The sequence below is a fragment of the Ovis aries genome, chromosome 2 (assembly GCF_016772045.2).
Source record: "Ovis aries strain OAR_USU_Benz2616 breed Rambouillet chromosome 2, ARS-UI_Ramb_v3.0, whole genome shotgun sequence".
NCBI classification, from domain to species: Eukaryota; Metazoa; Chordata; class Mammalia; order Artiodactyla; family Bovidae; genus Ovis; species Ovis aries.
The window spans coordinates 232444776-232465213 of NC_056055.1; the positions used below are offsets into that span (position 1 = coordinate 232444776).

At 42.3% G+C, this 20438-nt stretch overlaps 1 protein-coding gene across 15 annotated transcripts in view; it reads left to right on the top strand.

The window, feature by feature from the left end:
* Positions 1 to 14612, top strand: part of LOC101121244 (nuclear body protein SP140-like protein) — a 93677-nt gene extending 79065 nt beyond the window's left edge. For 9 of the 15 annotated variants that reach the window (XM_012148287.3, XM_042244384.1, XM_012148308.3 and 6 more), the window contains 6 exons: positions 332 to 370; positions 6086 to 6201; positions 11705 to 11825; positions 12110 to 12181; positions 12691 to 12834; positions 14314 to 14612. In XM_012148287.3, coding sequence (XP_012003677.3) covers positions 332 to 370; positions 6086 to 6201; positions 11705 to 11825; positions 12110 to 12181; positions 12691 to 12834; positions 14314 to 14415 — 594 coding nt within the window. In that variant the 3' untranslated portion in view covers positions 14416 to 14612. Of the gene's footprint in view, positions 1 to 331; positions 371 to 825; positions 1395 to 6085; positions 6202 to 11704; positions 11826 to 12109; positions 12182 to 12690; positions 12835 to 14313 lie in introns of those variants that run through there. The other 6 variants (XM_012148316.4, XM_060410498.1, XM_060410500.1 and 3 more) reach the window with 2 other exon arrangements.
* The last annotated feature ends 5826 nt before the right edge of the window (positions 14613 to 20438 follow it).

Here is a 20438-nt window from a genome sequence, read left to right on the forward strand (position 1 = left end):
TATGTTCCAATGGAGTAGCTATAGTACTCGAGGTATAAATAAATAATTTAGACGGATACTGGGGGATGGGAAGGAAGTGGTTGTAAAGGAAATTCTGGCAAGACTTTATGAGGAGAGCAAGAGTGAGGATGCAGTTTTTAAAGCTGACTTTAAATCTGAGGCTGGGTGACAGAGAGCAGTGCGTTACAGACTTGGGGAGGGAGGTTATTTCCCATGAAGATCCCTTGAACTTGTGTTGAGAGTGGCACATGAGTGAAAGGCAGTTGGGATTACTGAGCTCACAAAGTAGAAACAAGGACCCATCGCAGCATGAATCTCATTTTTCTTTCAGGAAGGGTTCCTACCAAACCCATCAAGAAAAAGGAAAAAGGTAACTATTAGCTTCTGTCTCACCTACCATATTGTTGATTTTCCATCTCTCTGGCTTTATTTCATAGTTTCTAAATTAACCAATTATGATGAAGCTTGACTTTATAGTATGGAGTTTTTGCTACTTCCAAACATTTATGTGTGTGAAGCTGGGACTCCTTTGAGTTTTAAAATATTTGAGATAGAGGGTGGAGATGATCCTTAAAAATAGATAACAAGGCAGAACTGACCTTCTACATTTGTTTTAGAAAAATAGATGAGTAAGTCCCCTGTATAGGAACGTTAAATTTGCAAGCTTTCAAAGATGCGAACGTGCGTTCGCGTGTTCAATCACGTTAGTTCACGTGTCTGGCTTGTGTTGTCATGTATGTGAATCCTCCACAGCTGATTGAGCCTTTGAGTACTTTACTGTACAGTGCAGTATAGAACACAGTGGTACAGTATCTTTATTTCAAGTCCAGGATGTCTGGAAGCAACTGTAAAAGCAGCAGTGATGTAGCTGGTATGGCTAAGAAACTCCAGGAACTAGAGGCCCAGAGGAAGGATGAAGAGAGACAAGAGGAAGCAACTGCAGAACTGAAGAGACTCAGGAGGCAGGAAATGGCAAGGGGATTTTGTTTATCTGAAGAGGCAGCCTTAGTGTCTGAGGCACAGGACTCGGACATAGGACGGTACGTGAAGAAGGTTGTTGCAGCCGTTCAGAGTGCAGTCCGGTGCTACCGTGTCACCCATGATGAGAAAAAAAGAGCCTCTACCCAGACATCACTGGATCATTTTTTAAAGCGAGTAGACAGAGTTGAATCCAGCAAAGAACTGGAACCTGTGTCATCAGTGTCAGGCGTGAGTGAAATTGCAGCTTGCCCTCCGTCTCCTATTGCCGACGATCCTTCAGCTCTGCCGTCTTCCACCTCCTGTCCCTCCTCCAGTCAGTAACCCTCCTTGCCTGTTCACGCGATGCCAGCTGTTGTACTGTACTCCTGCACTTCTCGAGGTACTCTAACTGTACATTAAAAATGTTTTCTTCACTCTTTGTGTTTGTTTGCTTTTTCTGTATTATTTGTGTGATAAGTGACAAGTTTATTACAGTGCAGTACCATAGAGTTGATTGTGCAACAAATTGGACTTTCAGTATGCTCTCGGAGTGGAGCTCATTAGGAGGTAGGCGAGTTTCTGTACTGTCTTTCTTAAAAAAGTGTTTATTGGAGTACAGTCGACTTGAAGGTTGTATTAGTTTCAGGTATACAGCAAAGTGAGTCAGTTATGTATATACATATATCCACTCTTTTTTTTTAAATTCTTTTCCCATATAAGCCACTGCAGTGGGCATACTGTCTTAAAATTAGACATAAAAGATGGAGCTAGAGGTGGAAAAGCATGATTTGGGAAGGCACAAAAAAAGTATGTTTAATGATGGTTGCTTTTGCAACACTGAGTGTATTTTCATTGGCTTTTCTGGGTTCTGGCTTTAATGAAATAAAGATTGAGCAAAATGGAAACATCTCATGGTCACTCCAGCTGACCTAGTATAGACCTAATGTAGACATCCCCTTCAGAACGAATATACAGCCATATGTCACCTGGTAAAGCAAAAACAAAACAAAACCTCTTCTTCACATGCACACAGCCACTGACACTGAGTCCTGCCTCAGGGGGTCTGTTTTCAAGGTAAATTTTATTTCCTTCATGGAGATGACACTTTAAAGAATAGAGTGATTGGGAAGCAGAGGTGCCCTGTAGAAGAGGCTGCTAACTTGGAAAATCTTTTCATTTGTGGAGTTGCCCTTCAACCCCATCAGAGGGGTTAGTGCAGACCTTAGTGCCACCAATGAAGGCAAATTCTCTCCTTCAAAGTAACGTGTGACAATCATGGACCAGCACTGTCTGTGTTGTGTGGATTCTGGGGAAGGCGTCAGATAGTTGATGTCTTCCTCTCCAAGACAGTGTGTGAGAGAGAAGCTATGAGGTGAAAAAGAGGAAATAGAACAGCTTCCATTTTCCTAACTTCCAGCAGAGGTAACCTTGGCCATCTCTGCCAAACCAGGAAGTCATGATCTTCACAAAGCTGGTTTCTGGGGATACCTGCTCCACTGACTATATGCTAGAGATTCAGTAACTAGGATCTGCATCCACTGGGTTTTCTGGAGAAACAGATGCTATTTGCACTGTTCATTAAGACCAATGCTTCCACCTGGTCCTAGGGAGTGAATGCTAGGCTATGCATGCATGCTCAGTTGTGTCCGACTTGTTGCAACCCCATGGACGACAGCCCACCTGGCCTCCCTGCCCATGGGATCATCCCAGGCAAGCATACTGGGGTGGGTGGCCATTTCCTCCTCCAGGGGATCTTCCTGATCAGGGGATCGAACCTGTGTCTCCTTGGCTCCTGCATTGGCCAGCAGATTCTTTACCACTAAGCCACTGGGGAAGCCCTAGTCCTAGGGGGTCAAGGGTAGTTCGGTCTGGGTTAATCCATTAGTTGATCTTCTCCCACCCTTCATCACGGATGCCTTCTCTTGGTTTCCTCTGGGCTTACAGCTCAAAGGTGTCACTGCCTCAGTTCTTGAAGGGTCTCTCTACAGCATCTCTTCCCTCTCTAGCCCCTTGGCTTCTGCTGCTTGTGTCTTCTTAGCACCAAATGGCATAAGAAAGCCTGACTCAGTAGCCTAAAAATAGTGGTCAGCATCCTTGAGGGTGAGAAGAAAGAAATGCAGTTACATGGTCCCAAGTCAGGACATCTCAAACACAGGTAGGGATGTCCCCAAGGATCTCCCTAACAGGCCATTCCTCAAGCCCTCCTATTGACAGGGAGCACGTGCTCAAGATATGCCTTGCAGCCTAGAATTTCCTATGTGTGCATTTTGTGTCTCTTTTTCTTATGTTGAAATTATAGATGCAAAGAATCTACCGATCAACATGTGTTCCAATTCACCTCAGCTCATTGGGCTCAAGGATAATATTCTGACTGTTATGCTTTAGAAATATCAGGCCATTTTGCTTTGGCTCATAATACTATAAGTAGAGGCTCTGCATTCTTGTAGCAACAGACCTCATGGAAGCACTGAGAATGAGAAGTATTTAAAAATTCAGATCAGCAGGACTGGTAATGGGTTGGATGTCTGGGATGGGGTAAGGGAAGGAATCCATGTTCACTTCCAGTCTCCTGGGTTCTTAATGAGATGAAGGGCACCAGAAGAGGAGCACATTCAAGACAGAAAGACAAGCACTGTGGTCCGGGGCACAATGGGTTTTAGACATGATGAAAGACATATAATTTTATGATTAAAAAAAAAGTAGCATTTGGATGCGTGGGTACTCAAAAGAAGACCAGGAGACCAGAGACACAGGTCCGAAAGCCCAGGGATGAATGTGGTAGGTCATGGGAGTAGTTGTGGTCATCTAGGAGAGGAAATGGCACCCCACTCCAGTACTCTTGCCTGGAAAATCCCATGGATGGGGGAGCCTGGTGGACTGCAGTCCATGGGGTTGCTAAGAGTCGGACACGACTGGGCGACTTCACTTTCACTTTTCACTTTCATGCATTGGAGAAGGAAATGGCAACCCACTCCAGTGTTCTTGCCTGGAGAATCCCAGGGACAGGGGAGCCTGGTGGGTTGCCGTCTATGGGGTTGCACAGAGTCGGACACGACTGAAGCGACTTAGCAGCAGCAGCAGCAGCAGCAGGAGAGGAAAATAGGCCTACAGAATTCCAACATTCCAGGTTTGGAAGCTGAAGAGAAAGAAGAAACATGTTAGAAAAATTAAAGAGAATGGAGTGTCATGGAACAAAGCATAAAGAGTGTTTCTAGAAGGAAGAGCTGAATGGCCCTCCCCACCACCTCCCCACTTCCTCAACACCCACCAGAGTCCCAGCTACCCATCACCAGGCGGGCTGGTCCCCAAATCTGTGACTGTTTTGTACCTAGACTGTCATGCAAGCACTGTCGTGTGAATTTCTTCTTCTAGCCGGTGGTGTAGAAAGGGTGGCTTCATCTGAATGAAGAGCTGCTATCCATTAGATGAACTGTTTCTCACCACACGGTTATCTTTCCACTCAGGTGGCCCAGGAGAGGGACCAGGTGCCCATTCTCTGGGCCTTTCTGCAGAACAGACCCATGACCCTCCTACATAGAAATCATAGTATATAGAGATTCACATGTTATTGCCACATAGATTATCACCAAAAATAAAAAGGAAGAAATTTAATTCTTCTTGCCCACCAATGGGCTCCTTCCTTAATCATTCTTATTTTGGTTTATAAATTCTATAGGGTTTTTTTTTTTAAGATTTTTTTTTATGTGGACCATTTTTAAAGTCTTTATTGAGTTTGTTATAATATTGCTTCTGTCTTATGTTTTGGTTTTTGACCGTGAGGCATATGGGATCTTAGTTCCTCAACCAGGGATTGAACCTGCACCCCCTGCATTGGAAGGGGAAGTCTTAACCACTAGGATGCCAGGGAAGTCCCCATAAATTCTGTAGTTTTAACATGTGCTGCTTGTTACTCCATGATACTTAGATGCACACACTGTCCATATTTTTCTTTTTAAAAATAAATTTTATTTATTTTTAATTGAAGGATAATTGCTTTACAGTATTGTGTTAGTTTCTGCCATACATCAGCATGAGTCAGTCACAGGTCTGTATATGTCAGCCGTAGGTATACACATGTCCCCTCCCTCTTGACTCTCCCTCTCACCTCCCACTCCATCCCAGCCCTTTAGTATGTCACTGAATGAAAGAAAATCTGGCTAAAGCCCCCACATATTGAGCCTGGTGAAAAGTCCCACACCAATTGACTTTGTGGGCCCTTCCATCTTCCTTACACAGGACAAAGCACCAGGTCTTCCATGGGCTCAAAACTTAGGGTAAGACCCTGGCCTTCAACTCCAGTGGTTGCCATTGCCACAGTTCCCAGCCATTGAGAGATGGCACCTCCACACCTAGATGCCAAGCTAGGTCCTGGGATGGCTTTCCCTAGGCTTCAGAACTGGAGAGGTCTGTCTGCCCTGGCATACACCTGATTATCTGTGCCCGTCGTCTTTCCAACCAGAGGCATTGTTGCAGTTTCAGGGGCTCTCCAGCACAAAATCCATAGCCCAGGAATGCCTCCCCAGGTCCTTCAATTCACAGAGAACTGACAGCAAGGAAAATGGGATGCAGTGATCTCTCAGATGTTTATCCTAGCATGTGAAGTCTCAGTAGGGACTTTCCCGGTGGCCCAGTGGTTATGACACTGCTACCAGTGCAGGAGGTGCAGGTTCAGCCCCTGGTCAGAGAACTAAGATTCCCACATGCCGTGCAACATGGCCAAAGGACAAAAAACAAAAAAATAGTAAATCACTCTTCAGTGAGTCACTGTGAACGATGCAGTGTAGACAGCTGGATGAGACGCTGTATTCCTGAGACAGATTTGCCTTCAGAATAATACATTTCTCAGGTTATCTTCAATTTATCCTTTTCTGTGGTTGTTGAAAGACTTGTCAGAATATCTGTCTCTATAAAGAAAACTTTGAAAGTTTAACACACAGCCACTTCCTCCTGAACGTCACTGCAGACCAGACTGTCTTCTCCCTGACCTCTTGTAAACCATTTTGAGAATGGTTTCCAAGTATCGCCTGGGTACAAGTAAAGGCTGTGTGTCTACAGTGCCAACCACAGGGTTGTCTTTCCAGAGTCTCGCTGATCCCAGTGATGTCTATATCATTTCCCCTTCCAGCGAGAAGACTCAAATAAATGCGAGGTGTGCAGTAGAGAGAAAGAGCTGTTATCCTGTGATACGTGTCCAAGGTTCTTTCACGGGAACTGCCACATTCCACCTAAACTTGCTACCAAGTGAGTGAGACCCGGCCCCCTCCTGCCCTTCCTTCTTATGTTTCTCCCATCATGCACACTCAGACTGAAAAGTTGTCTCTTATTGTATGTGTCTTGATTCAGAAGCAGAGTCTTTACGTATCCGGATTCAGAAAGAAGACACATAGCTGTTTAACAGTGCTAGTAGCAGTAGGTTAATGAGAAGAAAACTCTTCAAGTGGTGATTAGGTATAACAGAGAAAGGAATAACCCTCACTTCCTTCTCTTGATTCCCGAACCCATGCATTTTGATGGGGTGATGACGCTCTATATTAGTTGCTGGTTTAAAACATATACCACCTGCTATGGAAATATCAATCTGAGGCTGAATTTTGCAATAAAGAACTGATGATCTGAGCCACAGTCAGCTCCAGCTCTTGCTTTTGCTGAGAATATAATAGGAGCTTCTCCATCTTTGGCTTCAAAGAACATAATCTGATTTCAGTATTGACCATCTGGTGATGTCCGGGTGCAGTCATCTCCTGGGTTGTTGGAAAAGGGTGTTTGCTTTGACCAGCATGTTCTCTTGACAAAGCTGTTAGGCTTTGCTGTGCTTCATTTTGTACTCCAAGACCAAACTTGCCTGTTATTCTGGGTATCTCTTGACTTCCTGATTTTGCATTCCAATCCACTAAGATGAAAAGGACACCCCTTTTTGGTGTTCATTCTAGATGTTGTAGGTCTTCATAGAACAAATCAGCTTCAGATTCTTTGGCACCAAGGGTTGGGGCATATACTTGGATTACTATGATATTGAATGGCTTGCTTTGGAAACAAACCAAGAACATTCTGTTGTTTTTGAGATTGCACCGAATATTGTATTCTGTACCCTTTGATTGACTATGAGTCCCACTCCATTTCTTCTAAGGGAATTTTGCTCACAGTGGTAGATATAATGGTCATCTGAATAAATTTGGGCTTAAATTGAAGAAAGTAGGGAAAACCACTAGACCATTCAGGTATGACCTAAATCAAACCCCTTACAAATATACAGTGGAGGTGACAAATTGATTCAAGGGATTAGATCCAGTATGCAAAGTGCCTACTATGGACAAAGAACTACGGACAAAGGTTTGTAACACTATCCAGGAGGCAGTGACCAAAATCATCCAAAGAAAAAGAAATGCAAAAAGGCAAAATGGTTGTCTGAGGAGGTCTTACAAACAGCTGGGGAAAGAAGAGAAGTGAAAGGCAAAGGAGAAAGGGAAAGATATACCCAACTGAAAGCAGAGTTTCAGAGAATAGCAGTCAGGGCTAAGAAGGTCTTCTTCAATGAACAATGCAAAGAAATAGAGGAAAACAATAGAACGGAAAGACTAGAGATTTCTTCAAATAAATTGGAGATATTAAGGGACCATTTCACGCAAGGCTGGACACAATAAAGGACAGAAATGGTAAGGACCTAACAGAAGAGGAGAGATTAAAAAGAGGTGGCAGGAATACATAGAAGAACTATACAAAAAAGATCTTAATGACCAAATAACCGCCATGGTGTGGTCACTCATCTAGAGCCAAATATCTTAGAGTGTGAAGTCAAGTGGGCCTTAGGAAGAATTAATATGAACAAAGCTAGTGGAGGTGATGGAATTCCAGTTGAGCTATTTCAAATCCTGAAAGATAATGCTGTGAAACTGCTGCACTCAACATGGCCACAAATTTTGAAAATCCAGCAGTGGCCACAGGACTGGAAAAATGTCAGTTTTCATTCCAGTGCCAAAGAATGTTCAAACTACTGTACAATTGTGCTCATTTCACATGCTAGCAAGGTAACACTCAAAATACTTCAAGCTAGGCTTCAGCAGTACATGAATCAAGAACTTCCACATGTACAAGCTGGATTTAGAAAAGGCAGAGGAAAAAGAAATCAAGTTGCCAACATTCATTGGATCATGGGAAAAGCAAGAGAGTTCCAGGAAAAAGCATTTACTTCTACTTCATTGAGGACATGAAAGCCTTTGACTGTGTGGATCACAAAAAAAAAAAAAAACAAAACTGGAAAATTCTCAAAGAGATGGGAATACCAGACCACCTTACCTGTCTCCTGAGAAACCTGTATGGGAGTCAAGAAGCAACAGTTAGAACTGGACATGGAAAAATTGACTGGTTTAAAATTGGGAAAGGATTCCTACAAGGTTGTATATTGTCACTCTTTTTATTTAACTTGTATGAACAGTACATATGGAAAATGCTGGACTGGATAAACCACAAGCTGGAATCAAGATTACTAGGAGAAATATCAACAATGGCAGAAATCAAAGAGGAAGTAAAGAAAGAAGAGAGTGGAAAAGGTGACTTAAAACCTAACATTCATAAAACTAAGATCATGGCATCTGGTCCCATCACTTCATGTCAAATAGATGGGGGGAAAGTGGAAATAGTGACAGATTTCATTTTCTTGGGCTCCAAAATCACTATAGACGATGACTGCAGGCACAAAATTAAAAGATGCTTGCTCCTTGGAAGAAAAGCTATGACAAACCTAGACATCATATTAAAAAGCAGAGACATCTCTTTGCTGACAAAGGTCCATATAGTCAAAATTATTATTTTGCCTTTAATCATGTACGGATGTGAGAGTTGAACCGTAAAGAAAACTGAGCATCAAAGAATTTATCCTTTTGAATCATGGTGCTGGAAAAGACTCCTGAGAGTTCCTTGGACTGAAAGGAGATCAAACCAGTCAATCCTAAAGGAAATCAGTCCTGAATATTCATTGCAAGTACTGATGCTGAAGCTGAAGCTCCAATACTTTGGCCACCTGATGCAAAGAGCCAATTCATTGAAAAAGACCCTAATGCTGGGAAAGATTGAAGGCAGGAGGAGAAAGGGGTGACAGAGGATGAGTTGGTTGGATGGCATCACCAACTCAATGAACATGAGTTTGAGAAAACTCCGGGAGATAGTGATGGACAGAGGAGCCTAGCATGCAACAGTCCAAGGGGTCGCAAAGAGTTGGACAAGAATGAGCGACTTATCAACAACAGCAAAATGGAAATATCACAAAGCTGACAAAGCTGGGACTGTTCTGAGCCTTCAGAAGATGATCATCTCAGTTTTATCAGGTCAGCTGATCTTGAATCTCAGAGTTCAGGATAAGATGCCTGAATTCTGTGTGTGTGAATCCACTGCTACATATCCTTTGTGATAAATTGTATCTTTGGTCAGAGGTGATGATATGTCAGATAACATGTAGAAGGAGAAGGCATTCTAGAAGTAGTAGAATTCCTGTGGCCAAGGAGGAGAATCTCCAGGATTATGTCCATCCCTATGAGGATAGAGCACTTTTCCTGCAAAACGGGAGGAGTCTAACGTAGCTCATCTGCTCCCATGAATCTCCCAGAGATTGTGCCACCTCAGGAATTCAGCAAAGAGAGGCAATGCCAAAGAATGCTCAAACTACTGCACATTTGCACTCATCTCGCATGCTAGTAAAGTAATGCTGAAAATTCTCCAAGCAAGGCTTCAACAATACATGAACCATGAACTTCCAGATGTTCAAGTTGGTTTTAGAAAAGTCAGAGGAACCAGAGATCAAATTGCCAACATCTGCTGGATCATTGAAAAAGCAAAAGACTTCCAGAAAAATGTCTATTTCTGCTTTATTGATTATGCCAAAGCCTTTGATTGTATGGATCACAACAAACTGTGGAAAATTCTGAAAGATATAGGAATACCAGACCACCTGACCTGCCTCTTGAGAAACCTATATGCAGGTCAGGAAGCAACAGTTAGAACTGGACATGGAACAACAGATTGGTTCCAAATAGGAAAAGGAGTACGTCAAGGCTGTATATTGTCACCTTGCTTGTTTAACTTATATGCAGAGTACATCATGTGAAATGCCAGGCTGGATGAAGCACAAGCTGAAATCAAGATTGCCAGGAGAAATATCAATAGCCTATACATGCAGATGACACCACCCTTATCGCAGAAAGTGAAGAAGAACTAAAAAGCCTCTTGATGAAAGTGAGAGGAGAGTGAAAATGTTGGCTTAAAGCTCAACATTCGGAAAACTAAGATCATGGCATCTGGTCCAATCACATCATGGCAAATAGATGGGGAAACAGTGGCAGACTTTATTTTCTTGGGCTCCAAAATCACTGCAGATGGTGATTGCAGCCATGAAATTAAAAGATGCTTACTCCTTGGTAGGAAAGTTATGACCAATCTAGACAGCATATTAAAAAGCAGAGACATTACTTTGCCAACAAGGGTCCGTGTAGTCAAGGCTATGGTTTTTCCAGTGGTCATGTATGGATGTGAGAGTTGGACTGTGAAGAAAGCTGAGCACCGCAGAACTGATGCTTTTGAACTGTGGTGTTGGAGAAGACTCTTGAGAGTCCCTTGGACTGCAAAGAGATCCAATCTGTCCATCCTAAAGGAAATCAGTCCTGAATATTCATTGGAAAGACTGATGTTGAAGCTGAAACTCCAATACTTTGGCCACCTGATGTGAAGAACTGACTCATTGGAAAAGACTCTGATGCTGGGAAAGATTGAAGGCGGGAGGAGAAGCACACGACAAAGGATGAGATGCTGGATGGCATCACCGACGCGATGGATATGAGTTTGAGTAAACTCTGGGAGTTGGTGATGGACACGGAGACCTGGCGTGCTGTAGTTCATGGGGTCGCAAAGAGTAAGACGCAATGAGCAACTGAACTGAGCTGAACTGACAGGAATTCAGCATAAATGTCTGCAGTGGGGCATTCTGCAGAGGTAGAACAATTCACTTTTCTGTGGAGCTCCTGTATAGTGCAGGCCACCCTTGCACCATAGGCACTGTAACGGGTCCCCTTGAGCAACCTCTGGGGAGGCCCAGGAGAGATGCTAAATGACATATCTAGGTTGGATCACTCTCTCTTCCTCTCAGATTATCAGGAGTGCCCTGGGACAGAGAACCTTGTAGAGGAGAGTAGAGAGCGAATCTAGGGGCATATGAGAAACATCTGGCCCTCTCTTGGTAGATTTCCCTCCCAAGAAGTTTCTGCAGCATAGATTCTAGACACAAAGATAGCAATGACTAAAAAAAAATAATGCTTATGGCTTATGCTCTGTGCTTATTCAGCAAAGCTGAGAAGAAGGGCTGATTTCATTATTTTTACTGTGAGTTGATGGATCATCAAGGCCCAAGACTCCAGTACTTAACATACCAATTTCCAGTTCTTACTTCTAAAAGGCAGAGTTCATGACCAAACTCACAGTAGCTCAGACAGGAACCCTAAGTTTTGCGGAGAATGAGAGTCCTGACCCGCTGTGATACTTCACTTAGACCATCAGTCTTCTACCACTGTTGATGGGAGAGCTGTTTTTGGCAGCTGAGCCCAAATGGGGCTTCAGTGCAGAAGGGTGTCAGAGAGAAGTTGTGTACCAGTTACTACCAGTTACTACCAGTTACTCCTGAACAGAGGACTTTAGCAGCTATGGAGACAATGGTTGAGTCACAGAGAACCCGGCTTTGCTGACCTTATATTTGACCTCTCAGGAACCCATGGAGTTGCATCTTCTGCCAGATAAAGGATCTTAAAAAATGTTGCCCAGAAAGCCAGCCAATTTATCAGGAATCTGAGATCTTGCAGAAGCGGATGCTGCCTAGAGAGCAGTTGGTGAGTCGAAATGTAAACCTAAGCCCCCTCCTTTCTGTTTACACAAGAGAAGGAGCACCATCTTGCAGGGAGCATGAGGAAGAGTGCCCAAGGCAAACTGCTGTGCCTTGATGTGTTCTGATCACACTACCTGACACCAAAATCCATAAGCCACAGAAAATTCCCATTCTGTGTTTGTTTTGGGAGGTCTGCAGGTTTGGGGGTTGTGCATTGATTTGAGCTTATGTAAGAGCTCATTCTTTCCAAGCTGCTCATCACTTAAAAATTTCATCTATCTTTGGCAGAAATGTGAGTTTCTCCTCTTGAAGGTCTATTGCTCTCCGAAAAGCTCCTTTTTTGTCTCAGAACCACATTATGTAAGTAACAGCAACAAAAACTGCAAACTGTTATTTGTCAAATTTGTGATGTGAATCAATGGGCACACGTTACCAATTTCTTCGCCTTGTTGGTGGATGTCTTAGTCAGCTCAGTGAGCCCTTAGAAGCTTAGGCTGTTTTAACAAACTACCATAGACTGGGTGGCCGGAGGCTGAAAGGTCAAGATCAGGGTGCCAGCATGGTCAGGCCATAGGGAGGGCTTTCTTTCAGGTTGCAGACAGCCACTTCTCATCTTGTCCTCATATGGTGGAAAGGGAGAGAGAAGTCCCTGGGATCCCTTGTATAAAGGCACTAATCCTATTTGGAGGGCCCCATCCTCACAACTACTTAATTATCTCCCAGTGGTCTCACCTCCTAAGACCATCACAGTTGGGGGTGAGGATTTCAGCATATGAATTTGGGGGATACAAGCACTTAGTCCTTAACAGTGGAAATTGATAGAAGGGAAACTTGGAACCACACCTACCATGTGTCACTTTTGTCAACAGACTAGAAACACTTCTCAGGACCTTGAGGAGCCCATGTGGTTAGATAAAATCAAGCACAAGCTGACGATGACCTTGTACTACCAAGTGTGGGACTTTGTGCGGGACATGCGTCTCATTTTCCAGAACCACAAGGTAGTTTACAGGGTAAGTGGCTCTTCTTGCTTCTACTCTTCTTCAGTTAAGTCATTTAGCCTTTCAACTTCTTGTATCAAGTAAATGTTACAATTTCCCTCAAGCTCACACAAGTAAAAAGTCTGACAGTTTTCTACAAGCCCTGTGGGCAATGGTAGGGAACATAATAACAGATCAGAACGGATCGCTGGAAGCATTACCCTTGGACCTCAGAGTTGACTTCTCCATAATTCCTTCTTCAGTTTGCCCATAAAGAACACTGGTGCTCTGCTCAATCATGTCTGACTCTTTGTGACCCCATGGACTGCAGTCTGCCAGGCTCCTCTGTCCATGGGATTTTCCAGGCAAGAATACTGGAGTGGGTTGCCATTTCCTACGCCAGGGCATCTTCCCGACCCAGGGGTCAAACCCGTGACTCTTGTGTCTCCTGCATCAACAGACGGATTCTTTACCAAGGCACCACCTGGGAAGCCCAAGCAAAAGTTGACTGCAGACCCAGGACCTTCCACAGGAAATGGAAGTACTTTTTTTTTATTGGACCTGGCAGTACTGTGTGTGCCTCAGAAGTCCCTGCCATTGGCCTAGGCTTCTATCCTCATTCATCCCAGACTTGGAGACCACCCCAGGGAGTCTGGATGCTGAGGCATCGTAGGTCCATGTGCAGTTTGCTGCTATGCACTTGCCCTCTGGCATCTGGGCCCTCAGAAATGTGTGTACAGGGGCCTCCCCCCAACACCTGAGCATCTCCCTATTTCCAGCATTTCTGGATGGGAAACAGAACTCTCATGCCCTTGGTGCTCATCCAGGGATTTTTTTTTTACATGGACCATTTTTAAAGTTTTTATTGAATTTGTTACAATATTGTTTCTGTTTTGTGTTTTGATTTTTTGGCCTCAAGGCATCTAAGATCTTAGTTCCCCAACCAGGGATCAAACCCACACACCCTGCATTGGAAAGCAAAGTCTTAACCACTGGACCATCAGGAATATCCCTAGAAGCACGTTTTAAAGGCAACTTGTGCTTCTCTCCTCTAAAGGAAGATAACAGATCACTTTTCTCAAACTTAAAAATCTTGGATCTTTTTACATTCACATTTCCTACTGCTGTATCTAAAAGTTAATAACGATTATCTCAAGGGGTGGGAATGAATAATAAAGGAAGACACCATAAACTTACCTTAGACCTTTCAGTACTTTCATACTGTCACGTGGAATATGGGCTATGTTCAAAATCAAATAGCTAGAATTTTTTTAATTAATCAAAAAATTTCTGATGAAGAATTAGATTGCAATACAGTGCCATTTTTGCTCCTACGTCTTCCAGATAAAGAGAAAAAATCCAGCTATCAGGGAACATAAGCTACTCTCAACTGGATCAATTCTCACTTGACATTTGGGAGTCTAAAATAAAGCTCTGGATTAACCGAAACATCAGGTGTCTAAGCTCATTAGCAGTCTATGACTATTATTATTTCTGTCTTTGCTTTTTCAGAACAATAAATTCATCAATCTGGGACGTCAACTAGAGGCTCAATTTGAGAACGATTTCAAAGACATTTTTGGCATCCAGGAAATAAGTACAAACAGCACTTAGTTTGAGCCATTCTTTTATAATGGAGCCCATTTCTAGTTGTCCCTTCAGAGCCTCCAGCAGCTACATAAGACTGTACCTGTGGCCTCACTGACCATCTGCCCATTTCTGTGCAAGTAACACACTCCTTTTTCAAACTTGTTGTTGTTGACATTCCTGCTCATTTATTTTTCTAAATAAAATTAAAAATTTTCAGATTCTTTTACTGGGTAATAAGGGGTGAAATTCACAAAGGAAAATGTCAGGTCTTTCTATAAAGGATCATATTTTGTGCTTCCATTTACTTAAATCTTTATTAGGTTCTTAAGTAAACTTTTCTCTTTTCTCCTCCCCACACAGGACTTGTTGGTATTGTTTAGTCATTGTGTCCGACTCTTTGCTGCCCCATAGACTATAGCCCACCAGGCTCCTTCTGTCCTTGGGATTTCCCAGCAAGAATACTGGAGTGGGTTGCCATTTCCTCCTCCAGGGGATCTTCCTGATCCAGGGATCGGATCTGCATCTCGGGCATTGGCAGGCAGATTCTTTACCACTGAGCCACCAGGGAAGCCCACAGAGGACTTAGTCATTTCTTATTTTCAGTTCAGTTCAGTTCAGTTGCTCAGTCATGTCCAACTCTTCGCGATCCCATGGACGGCAGCACACCAGGCCTCCCTGTCCATCGCCAACTCCCAGAGTTTACTCAAACTCATGTCCATCGAGTCGGTGGTGATGCCATCCAACCGTCTCATCCTCTGCCATCCCCTTCTTCTCCTGCCTTCAATCTTTCCCAGTATCAGGGTCTTTTCCAATGAGTCAGTTCTTCACATCAGCTGGCCAAAGTACTGGAGTTTCAGCTTCAACATCAGTCCTTCCATTGAATATTCAGGACTGATTTCCTTTAGGATGGACTGGTTGGATCTCCTTGCAGTCCAGGGGACTCTCAAGAGTCTTCTCCATCACCACAGTTCAAAAGCATCAATTATTCAGCATTCAGCTTTCTTTATAGTCCAACTCTCATGTCCATACATGACTACTGGAAAAACCATAGCCTTGACTAGATGGACATTTGTTGGCAAAGTAATGTCTCTGATTTTTAATATGCTGTCTAGGTTGGTCCTAACTTTTCTTCCACGGAGCAAGTGTCTTTTAATTTCATGGCTGCAGCCACCATCTGCAGTGATTATGGAAACCCAAGAAACAAAACTTGTCACCGTTTTCACTGTTTCCCCATCTATTTGCCATGAAGTGATGGGACTGGATGCCATGATTTTAGTTTTCTGAATGTTGAGATTTAGGCAACTTTTTCACTCTTCTCTTTTACTTTCATCAAGTGGCTCTTTAGTTCCTCTTCACGTTCTGCCATAAGGGTAGTGTCATCTGCATATCTGAAGTTATTGATATTTCTCCCGGCAATCTTGATTCCAGCTTGTGCTTCATTGATCATTTAGGAAGGCTTTCTCATCTCTCCTTGTAATTCTTTGGAACTCTGCATTCAGATGGAAGAATCTTTCCTTGTCTCCTTTGCCTTTTGCTTCTCTTCTTTTCTCAGCTATTTGTAAGGCCTTCTCAGACAACCATTTTGCCTTTTTGCATTTCTTTTTTTGAGGGATGGTTTTGATCACAGCCTCCTGTACAACGTTGCAAACCTCCACCCATAGTCCTTCAGGCTGTGAAGAACTTTTAATTGTCTGTCTATCAGATCTAATCCCTTGAATCTATGTGTCACATTCACTGTATAATCATAAGGGGTTTGATTTAGACCACACCTGAATGGCCTAGTGGATTTCTCTACTTTCTTCAATTTAAGTCTGAGTTTTACAATAAGGAGTTCATAATCTGAACCACAGTCAGCTCCTGATCTTGTTTTTGCTGACTGTATAGAGCTTCTCCACCTTTGGCTGCAGAGAATGTAATCAATCTGATTTCGGTGTTGACCATCTGGTGACGTCCATGTGAAGAGTCATCTCTTGTGTTGTTGGAAGAGGGTGTTTGCTATGACCAGTGCATTTTCTTGGCAAAACTCTGTAGCCTTTGCCCTGCTTCATTTCGTACTCCAAGGCCAAACGTACCTTTTACTCCAGGTATCTCTTGACTTCCTGCTTTTGCATTCCAGTCCCCTACAATGAAAAGGACACCTTTATTTTGGTGTTAGTTCTAGAAGGTCTTGTAGGTCACCACAGAACGTTCAGCTTTAGCTTTTTCTTCATTATTGGTTGGGGCATGAACTTGGATTACTGTGACATTGAATGGTTTGCCTTGGAAATGAACAGAAATCATTCTGTCATTTTTGAGATTGCACCTAAGTACTGCATTGCAGACTCTTTTGTTGACTATGAAGGCTACTCCATTTCTTTCAAAGGATTCTTGCCCACAGTAGTAGCTATAGTGGTCATCTGAATTAAATTTGCCCATTCCAGTCCATTTTAGTTCACTGATTCCTAAATGTTGACGTTCACTCTTGCCATCTCCTGTTTGACCACTTCCAGTTTACCTTGATTCATAGACCTAACATTCCAGGTTCCTATGCAATACTCTTCTTTACAGCATCAGGCTTTACTTCCATCACCAGTCACATCCACAACTGGGTGTTGTTTTCGCTTTGACTCTGTCTCTTCATTCTTTCTGGAGTTATTTCTCCACTCTTCCCCAGTAGTATATTGGGCACCTACTGGCCTGGGGAGTTCATCTTTCAGTGTCATATCTTTTTGCCTTTTCATACTGTTCATGGGGTTCTCAAGGCAAGAATACTGAAGTGGTCTGTCATTCCCTTCTCAGTGGACCACATTTTGTCAGAACTCTCCACCATGACCTGTCTACCTTGGATGGCCCTACATGGCACGGCTCATAGTTTCATTGAGTTAGACAAGGCTGTGATCCATGCCATCAGTCTCATTAGTTTTCTGTGACTGTGATTTTCATTCTGTCTGCCCTCTGATGGTTAAGAATAAGAAGCTTGTGGAAGCTTCCTGATGGGAGAGACTGATATGGGGGAATCTGGATCTTGTTCTGATGGGCAGAGCCATGCTCAGTAAATTTTTAATCCATTTAACCCAAGCAAAAACTAGAAGAGTTAATCAATACTAAACCTACCCTAAAAGAAATTTTAAAAGGTCTTCTCTAAGTATATAAAGAAAATACTACAACCTTAAGTAAAAATCTAAAGGAAAGAAAAAATCCTATTAGCAAAAACTGTGGATCAACCACTCAAATGAGCTAAATAAAGATGAAAAATCCAAAAACTGTCAAATGAACTATAGCTATAATAAACAGTTAAGGGATAAACATGAAAGTGCAAAATACAACATGTAAAACATAAATGGGGATAGTAAAAAAAATATAGACCTTTTAGAATGTACTGCTGTTGTTCAGTTGCTAAATTATGCCTGACTCTTTGCAACCCCATGGACTGCAGCACGCCAGGCTTCACTGTCCTTCACTATCTCCTAGAGTTTGCTCAGTTCCATGTCCATTGAGTCAGTGATGCTATCCAACCATCTCATTCTCTGCTACCATTGTCTCCTCCTGCCCTCAATCTCTCCCAGAATCAGGGGCTTTTCCAATGAGTCAGTTCTTTGCATCAGGTGTCAAAGTATTGGCGCTTCAGCTTCAGCATCAGTCCTTCCAATGAATATTCAGGGTTGATTTCCTTTAGGATTGACTGGTTTGATCTCCTTGCTGTTCAAGGGACCCTCAAGAGTCTTCTCCAGCACCATAATTTGAAAGCATCAGCCCTCTTTACAGTCCAACTCTCACATCTGTACATGACTACTGGAAAAACCATAGCTTTGACTAGATAGATGGACCTCTGTCAGCAAAGGGATGTCTCTGCTTTTCCAATGTCTAGGTTTGTCATAGCTTTTCTTCCAAGGAGCAAATGTCTTCTAATTTCATGGCTACTGTAACAGTCTGCAGTGATTTTTGGAGCCCAAGAAAATAAAATCTGTCACTGTTTCCATTGTTTCCCGATCTATTTGCCATGAAATGGTGGGACCTGATATGCCATGATCTTAGTTTTTTGAATGTTGAGTTTTAAGCCAGCTTTTTCACTCCCCTCTTTCACCCTCATCTCAAGGCTCTTTAGTTCCTCTTCGCTTTCTGCCTTTAGGGTGGTACCATCAGCATATCTGAGGCTATTGATATTTCTCCTGGCAATCTTGATTCCAGCTTGTGATCCATCCAGCCCTGCATTTCTCATGATGTAGCCTGCATATCAGTTAAATAAGTAGGGTGATGATATACAGCCTTGACGTACTCCTTTCCAAATGTGGAACCAGTCCTTTGTTCCATGTTGGGTTCTAACTGTTGATTCTTGTTCTGCATACAGGTTTCTAAGGAGGCAGGTAAGGCGGTCTGGTATTTCTGTCTCTTCAAGAATTTTCCACAGTGTCTTGTGATCCACACAGTCAAAGGATTTAGCATAGTCAATGAAGCAGAAGTAGATTTTTTTGGAATTCCCTTGCTTTTTCTGTGATCCAACAAATGTTATCAATTTGATCTTTTTCTTTTTTTTTTTTGTATACATTTTATTTTATTATTTTTTTTTATTTTAAAATCTTTAATTCTTACATGCGTTCCCAAACATGAACCCCCTCCCACCTCCCTCCCCATAACATCTCTCTGGATCATCCCTTCATCTTCCTTTTCTAAATCCAGCTTCTACATCTGGAAGTTCTCAGTTCATGTACTGTTGAAGCCTAGTTTGAAAGACTTTGAGCATTATCTTGCTTTTAGAATGTGTTTGAACTTAAATTACTACCAATTTAAAGCAAGTAGATGTGATTACAGGTCAACACAGATGAACATCACAGTAACCACAAATAAACAGCCAACAATAGATACACAAAAAAGAGAAACACAAATACACCACTAAAGGAAATTATAAAATCACAAAAACAGAAACTAAAAGAGAAAAGAACAGAGACAAACTACAAAAACAACCAGAAAAACAAGTAAGGAAATGATAATAAGTACATATCTATTAATAATTAATTTATGTCAACGGATGTGCCAAAGGCTCCAGTCAAATGACAAAGGGTACAGATATTTCACCTCTTTGGTTAAGTTTATTCTTAGGCATTTTATTCTTTTTGATTAATTTTTATTAGATCCCTCAAAAAACTAGAACTAGCATGTGACCCAGAAACTTCACTCCAGAGTATATATCCAAAGAAAATGAAAACACTAATTCAAAAAGATACATGCACCCCCATATTGAAAGCAGCATTGTTTAAAATTAGCCACAATATTGAAGCAGTCTAAGCGTCCATCAACAGATGGATGAATAAAGAAGATGTGGTGTGTAGATAATGGAATACTGTACTCAGCCATAAAAAAGAATTTGATTCTGCCATTTGCAACAACATGGATGGATCTGAAGGGTATTAAGGTTAGTGAAATAAGTCAGACAGAGAAAAACGTTTGAGTGTATGTTATGACTTATATGTTTCAATATAAAAAATAAAACAGATGGATGAGTATAACAAAACAGAAACAGACTCACAGAGAAAGAGAACAAACTAGTGTTCACCGGCAGGGAGAGGAAAGGGGGGAAGCACAAGATAGGAGTAGGGGATTAAGGGATACAAACTACTATGTATAAAATAAATAAGCTATAAGTATATATTATATAGCACAGGGAATACAGCCAATATTTTACAATAACTTAAAGTTGAATATAATCCATAAAAATATTAAATCATTATATTGCACACTTAAAACTAATATAGTACTGTAAGTCAACCATACCTCAATAAAATATTTTATATATCAGATATGTGTGTTAGTCACTCAGTCATGTCCGACTCTTTGTGACCGCACCGACCATAGCCTTCCAGGCTTCTCTGTCCATGGAATTCTCCAGGCAAGAATACTGGAGTGAATTGCCATTCCCTCCTCCAGAGAAACTTCCCAACCCAGGGATCGAACCCTGGTCTCCTTCTTCACAGGCATATCCTTAACCACTTGAGCTACAGGGAAGTCTGGCCAATTTGAGTCAAAGTTGTTGTTATTTAGTCAATAAATCGTCTCCAACTCTTTTGTGACCC